At 46.0% G+C, this 15,940-nt stretch overlaps 5 protein-coding genes across 5 annotated transcripts; 2 read left to right on the plus strand and 3 right to left on the minus strand.

The window, feature by feature from the left end:
* Positions 1-3,232: 3,232 nt before the first annotated feature.
* N7478_010086 (transaldolase) lies at positions 3,233-4,412 on the minus strand (the record flags this gene model as incomplete). The annotated part of the gene is made up of 4 exons (XM_056926300.1): positions 3,233-3,853; positions 3,923-4,206; positions 4,282-4,293; positions 4,355-4,412. 4 exons carry the CDS (start codon positions 4,410-4,412, stop codon positions 3,233-3,235), a joined length of 975 nt encoding a protein of 324 aa, XP_056775670.1.
* A 693-nt stretch (positions 4,413-5,105) lies between these two features.
* N7478_010087 (uncharacterized protein) lies at positions 5,106-5,816 on the plus strand (the record flags this gene model as incomplete). The annotated part of the gene is made up of 2 exons (XM_056926301.1): positions 5,106-5,365; positions 5,408-5,816. The coding sequence occupies 2 exons, from the start codon at positions 5,106-5,108 to the stop codon at positions 5,814-5,816; spliced, it is 669 nt and encodes a 222-aa protein (XP_056775671.1).
* A 1,554-nt stretch (positions 5,817-7,370) lies between these two features.
* Positions 7,371-9,270, minus strand: N7478_010088 (uncharacterized protein; the record flags this gene model as incomplete). Its single annotated transcript, XM_056926302.1, has 3 exons — positions 7,371-7,955; positions 8,069-8,394; positions 8,484-9,270. The coding sequence occupies 3 exons, from the start codon at positions 9,268-9,270 to the stop codon at positions 7,371-7,373; spliced, it is 1,698 nt and encodes a 565-aa protein (XP_056775672.1).
* A 1,917-nt stretch (positions 9,271-11,187) lies between these two features.
* N7478_010089 (uncharacterized protein) lies at positions 11,188-11,715 on the plus strand (the record flags this gene model as incomplete). Its single annotated transcript, XM_056926303.1, has 2 exons — positions 11,188-11,204; positions 11,304-11,715. The coding sequence occupies 2 exons, from the start codon at positions 11,188-11,190 to the stop codon at positions 11,713-11,715; spliced, it is 429 nt and encodes a 142-aa protein (XP_056775673.1).
* Positions 11,716-12,144: 429 nt separating this feature from the next.
* On the minus strand, positions 12,145-14,306 carry N7478_010090 (uncharacterized protein; the record flags this gene model as incomplete). Its single annotated transcript, XM_056926304.1, has 6 exons — positions 12,145-12,184; positions 12,238-12,288; positions 12,672-12,940; positions 12,995-13,778; positions 13,865-14,196; positions 14,295-14,306. The coding sequence occupies 6 exons, from the start codon at positions 14,304-14,306 to the stop codon at positions 12,145-12,147; spliced, it is 1,488 nt and encodes a 495-aa protein (XP_056775674.1).
* Positions 14,307-15,940: the final 1,634 nt, after the last annotated feature.

Consider the following 15,940-nt stretch of genomic DNA (forward strand, 5'->3'; position numbering starts at 1 on the left):
AGGAAACTTTGGAAGTTGTGAGGGAAGCTCGAGTTTATCACTAGTCAGAGTCATTGTTCTTCTTGCTATCGCTTTTATAGCTATCAAGTTATCAACAGCGCCAGAGACGGAGAACTTCGATTGGAAACAAGAAGTTGGAGTCGCGTTTGAATTAGTGCACGACAATGCTTTCAAAGAAAAACGAACCTTGCTCGGTATTATTCGAGCAGCTTAGATGACCACTTGCTTAGTTGACTAGAAGAAAACAGAGCATCACTGTTGCGTAACACGATTTAGACCACTACCCTACAGCTTCAGCAGCATTTGCCCAATTGTTTATTCATCCTTAGTGGTTCAGTAACAGTGAGTTAGTTATATTTTCTGTTGTAACCATCTGGCTCCATCTTGTTGGGTGACCAATAATGTCATCTGATCAAGGATTGCAAGAGTAGGGGCGTATTGATAACTTTGCCGAACCCTGGAGCTCAAGATAGAATATTAACTGAAAATGAACGGTGATCTATGACGCAAATGATTCAAAACTGGTAGAAAGCCCAGGAATACTCTGTCAAGAATGGTCGGCCGGTTTCTCCGGGTACCGACGTTTCCACGTGCGGAGTCTTTAGCTTTCCCAGTTCAAACCAACTCGCGACGTGGGGACACGGCACCCGGGCCATTCTCCGTGGGCTTCGGTCGGTCGAGATAGCCTGCCAATCAGAGGACATGGGTCGCGGAACTTCTTTCCTGTCGGAAAAGTGGAGGTCTATTTTACTAGCGTCCATGCATTTGATTCAACACCACATCATTTTCATTCCTTCGGCATCAACTGCTGAATCAGCACATTCAACCCCTTATTTTGCAAATCTTGTATTTAGAAAAACACATCTCAAGTACGGTTCAAGGAATTCATTGGTCCATCTCCGTACTAGTGCGTACTGCTTTCCTCGGAATCGACATTTCCGAAACCTTGGTGAGAGCTTTGACAGATGTGAGAAAGCCACGCGAGGATCTCTGGTAACCAATAACAATCGTTTGAGGATATCCCGCCATGCTCGCTTCAAGTGGAGGGATCCCAAGTTGTGGCAGGATACTGGATGAGACATGACGCGGTGATTTAAATGGTAAACACCATCCAATCAAACCGACGTTTTAAATGTTCAAAAATTCTGTGAGGACATGCGGCAAGCTATGTTCGGCTGTGGCCTGAATGTATCTTCCGAGTGCTGCGAATGGAATTTCTCGTTGGCCATCCAGACCACCACAACCGTTGATGCTACATAAGCATTGCTACCTGGGCAGGCAACATTCACCGCACAACGAATCTCCCAAAACTTAGTTCTCTGTTAAATATCCCAGTGGCTGGTGCATCTTAGCCTTCTCCCACTTGCGGATGGTTTTGAGACGCGTCGCCGCAGAGTCATCACGACACAAGTGGCAAGGCTTGGATTCAGCTGAAGGCAATTCGAATTCAAGATCTCAATAATCAGCATGCAGTTTTTGGCAAGGTTGAAAAATACAATATTCTTCGTATCGAATGATATCGGGGGAGATCTTGTATTTCAAATAACGTTACCATTTCGATACTTTAGTCTCATTTGATAGCCGTTGCCTTTGTAAGCAAACATAAAGGTCCGCATCGATTTCATGACATCGGTGGCAAATGGAGGAGTGTCAGGATAGATGGCTAGGTTCTGCTGTGTCTGTTTAGATTTCATTGCCTCCCCCCCCCCCCCACCATAACTCCCCGAAGTGAATCAAGATATATAGCATATTGGCTAATTCACCTTTCGTATTGACAGTGGTGACTGACTCCCTTCCCAAGAAGTTGAACACGGAAACCACGACACCTTGCGAAATGTCATTACCATGGGATCAACTACCTTCTTGGCAACGTGATAACCAATACATCCTTTCAGGTTATCGAACTCCTTCCAAGTCTGTTCGCAAATCATTCGCGAGCCTCAGATATCTACACAATGAATCCGTCAACATCTATTCCCACCTCATCCCTGCGGTAATCCTTTCGGCCTTTGGTATCTCATTCTATAAAACGCTCTCGCGCAGATATACAAGCGTCTCAAAAGCAGATGCCTGGGTTTTTGGCTGTTTCTTTTTGGGGGCTGTTCTATGCCTGGGCATATCGGCAGCCTTTCACATCATTCAGAATCATTCCCCGCACATTGCGCGCATTGCGAACCAAGTGGATTATATTGGCATTGTATTGCTGATTGTCGGCAGTTTTGTTCCGAGTATTTTCTACGGGTTTTACTGCCACCCCAATTTGCAAATGGTTTATTTGACAATGGTCTGTTCTCGTTTTCCTCACTGTTCCACTACTTGAAGGTGACAACTTATACATTTCTACAAAGATAACTTCCCTGGGCCTGCTTTGTGCCGCGATTTCAGCAACTCCTCAGTTCCGGCACCCCACATGGCGACCTTTTCGGGCGAGAATGTTTATCTCCCTTGGATTATCAGCACTTTTCCCTGTCGTTCATGGGGTGATGAAATTCGGCATCCGGCAGATGAATAAGCAGATCGGACTTTTTTGGGTTGTTCTGCAGGGTTCGCTCTATATTGTAGGAGCCTGCATATATGCTGTGAGTCAAGAAAACGTGTTCTAGGAACCAGAGGCTAAAGTGCAAATTCTCAGCTGCGAATACCAGAGCGTCTATATCCTGGCCACTTCGATATCTGGATAAGCTCTCATCAAATATTTCACATTATGGTGGTTTTAGCTATATTATCTCACCTTCGAGGATTGGTGAATGCCTTCCATTACAATCATAGGGTTATGGCATTGCATTGCTGCAAGGCGGTTAGAAATTATGACTAGACATCCTTGAAAGGGAGGGAGGGCTGCGGATTAAATTGGAAATACAGCACGAAAATTGAAAAGCCGACCAAGGAGGAAATGGCTGTAAAGTACAGGGTTGTTCAGCCAGACCAAGGAAGGAGATGAATATTTGAATTCTAATGATAAAAGAGGTAGACAACGATGAGTCATTTCACGGCAAAAGTCGAACCCAAGGGGTGGGGTGGGGTGATTTATGCCTCTCAACATCTTTAGGAACGCACTATTGTACTGGAGCAGACGATCTAGCCCCGTGATAAATTGCGTTACATCTGATACCCAGACGCTTAATCAATTTTGGTGTGGAGTAGGGAGCTTTTATCTGATTTTCATGGGCATAAGCAATATGAAAAATGGAGAACAAGAAGCAATCAATCCTAGCCCCAATGAACGCTCACTCTACGCTTGAATTTTCTGCTTCAGCGATTCTTTTAAACTGTCGGCATCTGCCGCAAACTTGGAAATACTCTCGCGCAACTTTTCGACAGCCATTGCGTCCTGATTGAGATCAAAACGAAAGAGAGCCTCATCATTGAGATAGCTGATCTTTGGGATGTCGAGATCAGTCGCGGCAGTATAGTCTAGCTTTTTCGGTACTGGGTCGGTGGAGTTATATAGATCTTCTAAGAGGCTAGGCGAAATAGTCAAGTAGTCACAGCCGGCTAGCTCGATGATTTCGCCGGTATTTCGGAAGGATGCTCCCATAACAATTGTCTTATAGTCATGCTTTTTGTAGTAGTTGTAGATGCTCTGTACAGACTTCACACCGGGATCGTCTTCCGCGGTGTAGTCGCACTCGTGGGTGGCCTTGTACCAGTCCAGGATGCGGCCAACGAAAGGGGAAACCAGGAAGGCACCGGCCTCGGCAGCAGCAACAGCCTGCACGAGCGAGAACATGAGAGTCAAATTGCAGTTGATTCCGTGCTTCGACTGAAGGATGCGAACGGCCTGAATGCCCTCCCACGTAGAGGCTACTTTAATCAGGACACGTTCTTTGGGAATACCAATCTCCTGATAAAGCTGTAGCAAGTAGTGTTAGCTGGCTTCCCTGTTGTCCAATTTTGGTATATCATCATTGAGGACATTTACCTTGATTATGTGCAGAGCCTTATTGACGGAAGCCTCAGTGTCAAAGGAGAAGCGAGCGTCTACCTCAGTGGAGACTTTGCCGGGTATAACATTGAGAATCTCTTTGCCAAATCCAACAAGGAGACGGTCTAGAGTTGAATCGACTTGCACATCGATGCAATTTCCCTGCTTCTTGCCGTACTCGATGGCAGCGTCAACAAGACTAGCATATTCGGCTTTTTTGGACGCAGCAAGGATCAAAGAGGGGTTTGTTGTGGCGTCCTGTGGCTTATATTTGTCGATAGCTGTACAGGGTACAAGTTAGCTGCAATGATAGTGACTAGCGACAGAAGAACGGGACTATTAGCAAGCGCACGTACTAGCAAAGTCACCTGATGATTTTTTAGTTATTGAAATTTCCTCAAAATTTGTATCCTGAGATCGTCCACTTACCAGAGTCGCAGACTACGATGGAGCCAGTGGCCTTGAGCTGCTCAAGAGAAGAAGCCATTTTTGCAAAGACGGGATTCGGATGTGATAATGCTTAGACTGTTATGGCTGTGGTTTCGTAAAGTAAAGGATGCAGGAATGTGCAGGAAAACGAAACGGTTAGCGGGTAACGAAAACGATTTTATATACTGTCAACAGGAGAGATCGAGAGAAAGCAAGTATTACCCGAAAACAGAAAGAAAAGGTAGCTAGCTGTCATTGCATAGGAATCCTGTTAAATATGCGGTAGTTAATACGGGTCGAATGACGTCATCGCCACCGAGGCGCCATCATGCAGTTAGAAAAACGGGACAAATCAGAACTGTCGCCGTCAGGGAATATATATTATGCCTGATATCGTTTACTGTACGTTTACAGCCATTTAAAAGGTCGTCCAATTTTCGGTAGCCTGACCAAGAGGATAAAGCTTAGTTTATTCTGATAGTGAGCCGTTTAGTCACATCTGTCTCGTTCAACAACAAAGTGGCAGCTGCAGGATATGTTTCAATATGTCCAAGAACGCCAGCTATGTCATTAATGTTTTGGAAAAGCTCCCTCAGCGAGCGAACACACTGAAGAAGTAGCCAAAAAACCGAACCGGGAAGTGAACAAGCAAAAACTCGCCCAGGTAAAACAAGACACAGATCTTCCACATCAGCCAGATTCGAGTGGGGATGAACATGCTGCATCTCATCTTGATTGGACACAAAACCACATGGATAGAATCATTGCTCATGACAATATAGCCACCACTCGAAATGTAATGTACAACGAAGACCACGACCACGTAACGCCAGGGAATCAAGTTGATTACACCACATATCCAACTGTGAAGCAAAGCCTAAAAGAGAAGTCCTATGCGCTAGGTGGTGTTGCACATGAATTAGATAAACTTCTTGCCCTACATGGGATGGACAATCGCTTTCAATCCATATCAGACGACCAGTTCCGAGACGATGCTGCTGCGACTATGATGTAGGTATTACATGACAAGACATGTGCGCTGTGTGGTTGTAGTGGCTACCCAGCGTCCCATGCTGATGGGACATGCGAGCATATTGAGAGACTACCAAGCGTTAAAGATCATAACAACGGGTCTTCAACGATGCTAGCCACCTTGCGAGACCAGGCTTATGCATCGTTTGAAGGCCTAGTAGATGTCTTGGGGAAGGATCTTAATGCAGACAGCCACGAACTAGCGTACGAGGTATCAGAGACCCGAGGCGCTATCCAGACAGAGTACCCTAGTGGCAGCAATACTGAAGTCACGAGAGACGTTGGCTGGCATAAAGCGAACATAGAGATACCCGATCCGTTGATTGGTGGTTACACGAACGGAGAGCTTTTTGCTTTCATCAGACGCTTCAACAAGGTGGGGCTTTCTTTCTCCCGACGAAACTTTCATAGGCTGATTGCGATTGATTAGGACGTCTTCGGTGTCAAAGCGGTGCCTATTGAAACCACAAGTGGTCTGGACCTCAATGATCCATGGTCTCAAAATCACGCCGGGGACAAAGTGGCTTTGCACCTACGAGTTTATTTGTCCGTGGTTCTCGGCATTGCAACCCTTGCAAAACAAATCTTGCGCCTTCGTTCTATGTTGTCTATGTTGATGCCAGGTCATTTATATTGGTGAGCGTATTAGAATGGGTCTCTTCAAATACGCTATTGCTACGCTCAAGAACCTGCACCTGGAGATTTTCAGCATCCGACATCGGCCTTGACAAAGACACATTAATACTAGAGTGCTCATGCTGGTGAGCGTTTCAGGAGGCTGCTCTCCTAGCGCCGTCTTGCGAGCCTTCAGCTTCGCACCTGGAGTGTTTCAAAATTCTGCCATCGACCTTGTTGCTAGTACGTTAATGTCAGGCCGTTCATGCTAGTGAGTGTGCCAGGGTGCTCCTCTCCAAGTCACGTCTTGCGAGTCGCGAGCACCTGCACTCCAAGTGCCTCGGCGTCCGACCACCGACCTTGAGTGTTGTAAATTGATGCTAGGTTGCTCGTGCTAGGAAGTGTGCTCTGGTGCTCCTCTCGCAGTACCCTTTTGCTAGTATCAAGCACTTGCACTTGGAGCGCTTCGGCATCTTCCTATCTGACTTAAAGCATATACGTCAGCACTACCCTCGTATTTTTGTGAAAGTTCTTTTCATTCTCCAAGCCCACGTCACCGCCAAATGGGACATTGGATAAAAGCTCTGGTTTCTGATCTTTCTGTAGGAGAAGACAACGGAAACGTGTAGAGATATGGCCATTTTTTTTTACACTTGTGAATCGGTTGTTTGAAATACCAAATAATATCGCGGGTTTGATGATAGTGATAGAGAGTAGGCTGGGAAGCAAAAGCTGTAAAGCATACAAGCTGACCATGTGACTATGATACGTAGACCTCGCCAAACTCGGCTTGGTTTGGGGTTCTCTTCGTGGATACCAACCCACAAATAACTACTTAACTATGGACACTGGCGAGGGCCTGGGTGTTTTATGCATCATGTCATCCAGTGTCATCAAAGGCAAAAACAAGATGCTTTGCCGGTCAACACAACATGCGTTTTGGTTTAATTCATTTATTGCGTTTTCCAGGACATGAAGTGAAAATACTACAGTACTCAAATTCCCGACATAACGCCTAAATTGATGACTTCCAACCTACGTTCTCCTTTCCGCGGTTTAGAAACCGAGTATCACAACATGCAGAGATTGTCAAAATTAAAGTCGAAATGCACCGGAGAGAACCCCAATTGTCAGCGCTGCCAGATGCTGCGAAAAAACTTTGTTGGTAGAGCCAAAACAAAAAAAAAGGGAAGTAAAATGAAATGGAAAAAGAAAGAAAGAAAAAAGCGCGAACGAACTGAACTTTACTTGAATGCCATCGACAAGGCACGTATGGCCCAATGACCGTTCCCCCCAAGAGAGTACCAAGCATTGCCAATGCCGGACAAATTAGCAGATGTCATCGTCTTAGCTTGGTCGCGATCAAGAATTATATCCTCTCGATAAGCTCGTCCGTCCCGTATGGCTTGTGAATGATATAGTCCATTCCAGCGCGTAGCATTTCGGTTTCTTGCACTGCTCTCACGTTCGCGGTCACACCCAGCATAGGAACATGTGTCCCGGTCTCCTTTTCAAAATCGCGTATTGCCTTCGTCGCCAAGTTACCATCCATCACAGGCATCTCTTGGTCCATGAGAATGCAGTCAAATATGTCGTGCTGGGCGACATCAAGCGCTTCTTGGCCGTTGCTCGCTTCTGAAATGTGGAATCCGAAGGAACTCAGTTTGCGTGAGATGATTCGCCTGTTGATGATATTGTCTTCGACCAAGAGAATGTGCCGACGTGTTGTTTCATCACCACAATCAGCAGATTGGCTTTGATGTTTGTTCACAATGCTTTTATCTGAAACTTGGCGTGCCAACTCGGATGTATGCCTCGTTCTCTGGTCGTCATTGCTATCTGTGTTTACACCCGCGATATGAGCCATAATGGGGTTTTCTGAGATCTCGGGTTCTTCAGTCCTTTGATTAACTCCGGTCATTTCATTTCCCAGTGCTTGGATGTCGCTACATAACTTGTCCATTCAGGTGTCGTCATATCTGCCGTGATCGTCGTCACCTGACTCGTCACACCGGTGCACTTTGAAAAAAAGCCGAAAGTACTTCCTTGGCCTTCCTTGGAGCTCACGCCAATCTCCCCGCCGTGTAGGTGGCAGAGCTTTCTGCTGACACTGAGACCAAGGCCAGAACTACCATAGGTGCTCTCTGTCCTCGGTGTAGCTTGATTGAAGCGTTCGAACAGCTGTTTCTGCGCAAGTTCGGTGATGCCAATGCCTGTGTCTTTGACGGCGACCATGATGTACGCCATTTGACCCTTTCCCCACTCGGGGGTCCCGGTCGCGTCTAGGCATAATGTGGTGTCGTCTAAACGAAAGAATACCACATTTGGGGGCAGGATGATGGCCTGTCCATTGAAGCTCCCATGGAGACTTGGATCATTCGCTCGTTCTCCGACTTGGATGTGAATTTGATTGCGTTGGAAAGAATATTAACGAGGACCTGGCCCATCCGATCAAGATCGACCATGACCCATTCAATCATACATTCACCGTAGGAATAATCGAATTTGTACTCGAATTGAATGTTTTGTTTCCGGAGCTCGGGCCGAAAAATGGCCAGTGGCGATATGAGGTAACATTTTGGTTGAACTCGTCTCGGCGACAGCGAAAGCATTGATGCATCGAGCTTGGAAATTGTCAGGGCGTCATTGACTATTGGTTCTTTGTGGGCAATACAGAGACTGATGGTCTCTGCTGCCTCTGTGATTTGCGATAGTAGAATATCCTCCTTTTTCTTACCACGCATCGCTTCGAGAATGTCCTCGGTGCAATGCAGGACAGCAGAAAGAGGGTTTCGAATTTCGTGACTGATCATGTCAATAAAGCGCTCCTGTTGCTCCCTGCGTTTTTGTACCTCCTGTGCGATCTGTCTCTGCGACAGCTCGGCTTGCTCCTCGGTGGTTATATCCGCAACTGTATAAATAAACCCACCATCGTTGTCTAGACTGGAGCGCCGTAGATCGGAGCCATCCAGTGGATTCAAGGTTGCTACACGCCACAGGCAGTCAGGCTCGCTCGTGTGGTGTTCGATGTGCAGGGCCCGTTTGGATGCTATGGCTTCATAGTACCCAGTGGCCACCCGATTATAATCTTCTGGGTGGATTGATTGCAGCCAGCACTGAGGAAATTTGATACTGGAATATCTTATCAGCTCCCGTAAGCGGCGATTAGCAGAAACCAATTCGTCTTGGTTGTTGAGAATCGCGACGCCGATCGGCAGGATGTCGGCCAGCTTTTGCGAGGAGAGGTTCTCATCGAAAACCAGCGCCATATTGTCTCTGTTGTTGTCCCAAATGATGTTTGTCAACATGAATTTCAGTAATTGTGCTGTGATTTGTGGTCCCCCTTCGAAGGACCATGTAGCTTGCACTGCCAAATTAGAATCTAGCAGCACACCACAGCATAACATGAAACCGTCTCTTGTTACTGGCTGTTATACTAAGGACTGCCCCGAGAGTGATGCTTGGGACTGCTCAACGACGTTAATTTCCGCAGCGATTCATGTTGGTTTAATGCTACAATGCGCAGTTAAATCTTCAAGTATCTGAAATTTAGCGACTCTTCTACCTCATTACGAAGCGTGGGCCCAGTGGATCGAAGGAAATAAAGAACCAAACCCTGCAGACCTTTCAATTAGTTGGAGTTCCGCCCCGTGATTAGCTCTTGGATCATAGCAACTAAGCCGTGCCAAATGCGGGTGTGGGTCGGGTTTTCGCTCTGGGGTTTGGACGGATTTTGACGAGGCCAATTAGTAAGTTGCATATATCGATGGGAAGGTGCAAACACAAACATCTTCTATACGAGTCTAGAACTATCGGTTCAACTTTTTGGGGGCATTGTACATTTCACGCAGCTGTACTCCTACTTTAGAGCTTGTTCGTGTTCAGCTAGCAGTCAGCACTATGCGTCTAACAAAATCTCTTGTAATACGGTATACTAATCAGTGATAGATTGTTTGACTGAGGTATCGTCTTGCTATAAAGTCATTGACTGACTCCAATCCGCCCACGAAGAATCGAGCTACCTTATAGCCCCGCAAAATTCAAAACAAGTGGAAAGCCCTCGCCTATGCAAATTTTACACAAGCCACAATCTTGAATATGATCAATTCGTCCCTGCTTGCTCATTGTGTGTCCATGCGCAACTTCGCTTCTATATCAGCCTTAGAAGCAAAACCAGACGAGAATTACTAGCCAGGGTTCCACACGAGAACGAGGTGACCACACCATCTAACTTGATTGATTAATTATTGCAACACGTTATGGGATTATTATCACGAAATTTCGTACATAATTGTGTAGGCAGACCATAAGTCGTCCATGTAGTAAACAATTCCCCAAGGATCGCCCATCTCGCCCATCTTTTGTCTCATCTACAACGCAGATCTCATTAAAAACTGCGGAAACCGGGTGACCAGAAATTGCTGGGTGGATGATGTCTGTTTCATGGCGAAGGCAGACAGCGAGCGTGAAACCACCAAGAAACTCAGATAGGCATGTCGAAAGGCTGATGAATTGGCAGGAACGTATGCCTCAGCTTTGACCTAAATCAGCAAGCACTCGTGCACTTCATGAACACCTGAGAACGACACGCAATACACACCGCTATCTATAGAGGGTCCTACATTGAAGCGACAAGAACGGCCGAGCGCTGTCTGGACTACTGGCTAGACCCTACGGTGAAACTCCGCCATCACCGCGAAAAGGCGATCGCAATGGCAGGCGTCTCTCCAAACGCTACGAAGCTTGGCTGGTTCAAGCTGGGCAACCTTCCTTACTGCTATGCGCAGGATCTACCAAGCGGTAGTCATCCTACAAGTTTCTTCGGAGTATTACCTGGTACCAACCTATGCTAATTAGCAAAGCGAAAGCGCACACCATCAGTCAACGGTTCGTGGCCACCCAGAAGTGGGCGGCAATGCTCATCAGCGAAGCATTTAGACGAGGAACAACATCATGAAAGTTGCGAAATCCCGTTCCCCGTGGGGGATCAATATATTGGCTGGCACTTTTCTCCGAGCTAATTGCCGTGGCTCGTCACAAATGAGAATCCGGCCCCACTTTCCGCTGCGTGACTAGCTCCTTTCCGCCCAGTTGAGGCTTTTGCAGCCAGTAATGAAAAGTTCCTGCTTCATATGGTAGACAGAACAGGAAAAGCTCGGATAACCGGATGATATCACCTTGCCGAAATGATCACTATGCGACCGTAAGGAGTCTTTCGTATATGATATTCCTGTAATTCTTGCACAATTTCCCTTTCATTGCTAAGAATGGCGAATTGCCACTCACAAAGGTATTCATCTAGGGTGAACTTTGATCACCCTAGCGCCTCTTATTACCCCTCAAAGCGGGAACCAGGACCCAAAGAAGCTACTCGCGAAGAACCTCACTACTACCGTCATGATCTTGTTCCTGGCCATAGGTGCCACGGTAGGGACAAATACCAGGGTCGCAACCATCACAATGACCATCATTACCGTCACCACAAAGATGATCGCCATCACCGTCACCTAGTCGAGGGTGCCATAGCAGGGGTGGAAGTAGCAAAGATGATCCACAAATATCGCAAAACAGAAGGCGAGGAAGTGAGCCATGGCTTGGGACATTTTGCCTATACTTTAGGAGCCGGCGCTTTGGGAGCGGTGGTCGTCAATGAAGCCTCGCGCATATGCGCCTTGATAAATAGCAACCCTCTTCATTATTTCTGTACGCTGTAATACCTTCATTTTCAAAAGAGAAACAGTTTCTTCTCTTTGTTTGCTAAGCTCCTGGAAACTATTTTAACGTTCGTGATTGGAAACTTTTTAGACTGACCACTCTTGAAAATCCTTCTGAAGCTTCGACATGCATCCCTTGCTGGGTAATACCGTTTTTGGAATAATTCACGTCATCAAAGTGACGAAGGTCTGAATCATTATTTTAATTCGCTGTTGAGCTTCAGGACCACCCTCGATAATAAATCTGCCAATGTAGTTCAAGGCCACCAGATTAAAACAGACCTTGCTAGTTGTAAATTTTGAAGGGGGAAATGCTCGATGGCAAGATGGCAATATGGCCATCAGCCGTAAGGGCCGTTCCAGCCGAAACACCACAACCAACATAGACTGTAGAGGACACCTACGCGTGGGTAGAAAGCCTGAAATGGACTATAATTCAGTAATGGAGAGATATGCGTCGTTCATGGAGCTATTCCGTGCTGCCAGTACCATGTTTACATAGTGAGGCAGTATATCACGTACACAGAGATCGGCAGAGTTTGCGTAGCCTTAGGCATGGGCACAGCTCCTCCACTAGAACATGTAGTAGCATCAGGTTGGTCATCAAGTTGGTACCTGATCTCTCATGTATATAGCCTCACTTGTTCTCTCTGAGAGATGATTAATTAATCCTCCTTTGAATTACAACAAAGGTGATTTCCTGATTTGAATTCGAATAAGGATTTCAAATATGGTTGGATTATGCCGGTATCCATATTCAAACCAGACCTACAGCTTAGGGTCAAACGGCATTTAGCCGGTGGTTGAAGCATTATATCTCGATACCCGAAGATGATCTGACTTTCGACTGCATCAAAAGTCTAAGCAGTGTTCTCGTTTCGTTCCAACGTGTATTCTATCTGGCAGGCTATATGTGGCCACCGTTTGAGTATGTTTACCTTGTCCTTCCAGCCCACCCAAAGACCCCTTCTCCAAATAGGAAAGTATTGTGAATGAACCCTATTGGCAAGGCCTCTTTGCTCACCCGAAGCGGCTTTCGGAGAACTTTGAACAGGGGACCGTCATCAAACATAAAGTACTTGAGGTTCTTGGCCATCCCTTTTTGCAGCAAATGCAGCAGGTATCGTTCCAGGTCGATAAACCTCTCCTCTGTAGAATTTTCGATCAAGTCCACATATAGTATCCGGATTTGGGGAAATCCCAGCATTGCTTGGATGGTATGTTCCTGGAGTGTGGTCGTCAGCAATTTCCAGGATGAGCATCACGGGCCTATTCTTACTGGCACAGCTTTCACCATTCCGAATCGCAATTCTTCAATATTGGTAAACCGGTTCACAGATTGTTTCAACAATGAATCGTCCAGGAGATGTTTTGCCAAGGCTCTTCGCGGGTCGATGGAGAGCACCTTGAGCGTCGCTGAGTGTAGTTTTCCCAAAGCTTCTAGCAGAAGATCGAGACGCTCCGCCACACACGCGATAGTCGGCGAAGTGATAACAAAGGCCTCCAGACCACTAAATGATTTTATAAAATCCTTCAGCCCATTCATCACCAGGTTCGTAGTTAGTTGTTTGGGTCGAAGATTGGCCACGACTGAATCATCCCAGAACCCTGATAAGTCAGCAATATCAAAATCCGGGCCGATATTCAAGGTCAATGTCCTCAACTTGACTGGTGAAAGCAAACTCCACAGCGCACATGATGGTCGCCCCAAATCCACAAATCCTCGGAGATCCAGAGATGTCAATTGAAATGGGACCTGGTCACACCATGTGCTGGAGACTTCACTAAAGCGTAGCATGCTATCTTCATCAGCCCACATGGTCAACTCTCTCAGGCGAGTGGCGGTTCGGAGAACCGCTCCTATCGACTGCAAGACCGACTCGTCGTCAATCTGGATCAGAGTCAAAGTTCTGACGTTGATTGGAGGCCAGAATGCCAGCGGCGGGTGAAAATAAGGTGAAGGCGTGCTGTCAGTGCCTAGGCGTAGTTGCACTCTCTCTAGAGTTGGCGTGAATATTACGGTGGTGACGAGATGTTGAGTAGGGGATACGGCTAGATCCCAACTGTTTGATGCAGTCAGCGATGTTAACAGTGGGCAGTAATCAAGGGGCTTGTGAGGGGTAGAAAAGCACAAGCAAGGAATTGGTACTTGAAGTCCTTCAGATTCGGCATTCGGATGACACAGGAAGCAATGATATTGCTAAGCATTCTTGCAGCTGGTGAAAGCATGCTCTGGGAGCCTAGGTTCGATTCAATCTCGTGGTAGATATCGTACCAGGATCCTGTAACCAACAACCGCTGCGTGTGCTTGAGATTGGTGCATCGTGGGTCTCCGAAGAGATCCAATTTCAGCTGCAGTGGGTCATTTCCCTCAATACGGCCGGGGTTATGAAATTGTACTGTGTCATACAGATATGGGATTATCAAAGCATTCCATTCGCGACATGTGCAAGCCAATAAGGCTAGATCACTCAAGTCTAGCTATTGGGATTGTTAGAAGTATCATGAATAGGATCCGAACGAGAAGGACTGCCAACATAATCTCTGAGAAGCTCGAAGAACAGAGGGAAGTTTCCCACCATCTCCGACATCGCTGTAGTAGTCTGGGGTATCGAAATATATTACTTCGTAGCAGATGATAGAATAAGATAAATAACGCAGTGTATTGGGTAATCAAGAGCTGTGGCGGAGGGAGGGAAAAGAAAAAGACTTTAAGAGTCGTTTTACTCTACCGGGTGATCATGTGACCTGAGAATTCCTTACGATAAGTACCGAAGCTACGATCATGTCACCATGAGCACTATCCCCAGAAACTTGTATTTTTCCCACAAAGTGAAGCTGTACGCACTCTTTTGACTCAGTGATATAAACGCGAGCTCAATGTTTAATAAAGCGAATAAAGGCAGTTTCAGGTTGACAGTGCACAAATCTAATCGAATCGAACCTTTGCCTGATTCAGTTCGATTCAAATAAATACCGTTGAAATAAGTATTTGTAGGTTGAGTAAACATCCATGTCAGAGGTGGACTCCTCATCTATTAACTAAGTTGTTTCTTGGTAGCCGTGCACGCCCCCTCTGTGCACCGCCCAGAGGGGCTTCCGGGTAGAAAGAAATTCCTGTTAGAATGAAAATTCTTCACCCAAGTCTCACTTTAGTATCAATTGTAACAGCAATAACGCATCAAATATGTCAATTTTATACGCGGAATGTCGAATTTCACTACTAAAATACATAAAGAGGTTTTTTTTTTAAAGAAATGCCAATATGGGCCTTCCACAGCGTCGCTTGATAACATGTCGGCTTCGGCTAACAACCTATCCTTCGCCCTTTTTCGATCGGCAGCAGCTTTTTTTTGGCATGGCGAGCTGCAATATTTACATGGGCGACTCTCGCATATACCCTTCCTACACGTTTCGTTAAAACGGCCCTTTTTGACTTTCTTTTAGTATTTTTGCGTGATATAACCTCCGATTCAAAGGTCTGTCGGAGCTGTTGTAAAGTATTGATACTCTCAAGATATCCTTGCTGTAGGACTCGATAGACCTCTTTTGATTGGTTATCAAGCCGATCAAACAGTTTTTTATCACTTTTGGCCGCAAATTTAGTAGCACACCTCACAGTTTTTGGAGGTGTACAAGGAATTGGGCTGCTTGGTAAACCTGGTTCTTGTAGAGGTGATCCATCCCACACCTGTAGAATTGGAATACTCTCATCCCAGAATTGATCATTGGTCATAAATCCATCAATCTAAGTATTTCATAGGACTGAAAGGAATAACGCCTGTTCCGCGAAAAGAATGCTGAATTGTACTAGAATTGAACGTTTTTTCCCGAATTTTCGGTAAAGTATGCATAGATGCGGCGAGGTCGATATCACCCAGCCATGATAGATTCTCTGAGTATTCAACCTTAAGATGGTGTTTATAAACCAAAAATGGGTTCTAATCTAATGGCTGAGCAACATGGGTCGAATGGGAGATAAAACAAAAAGGAATAATATCGAATTTTTTCACACAGAGTAAGAAACTCTGAGGTAAGATGGGAATCGGCTCCATCAAAAAAGAAGTAGTCGTGGATATCCATTAGCAGCCTCAACTGTATAATGATGGAAATCTTGAAGCCATTCAATTGCGATGTCTCGAGTAACAAACCCATTTTTTGGCGTATCAAAGGCCCAATCACCAGGGATTTTAGCTGGAAATAGTCTTCAAGAAGCCGGCCGTTA

Source organism: Penicillium angulare (genome assembly GCF_028827245.1).
Source record: "Penicillium angulare strain IBT 27051 chromosome Unknown utg000007l_segment0_segment0, whole genome shotgun sequence".
Classification (NCBI taxonomy): Eukaryota; Fungi; Ascomycota; class Eurotiomycetes; order Eurotiales; family Aspergillaceae; genus Penicillium; species Penicillium angulare.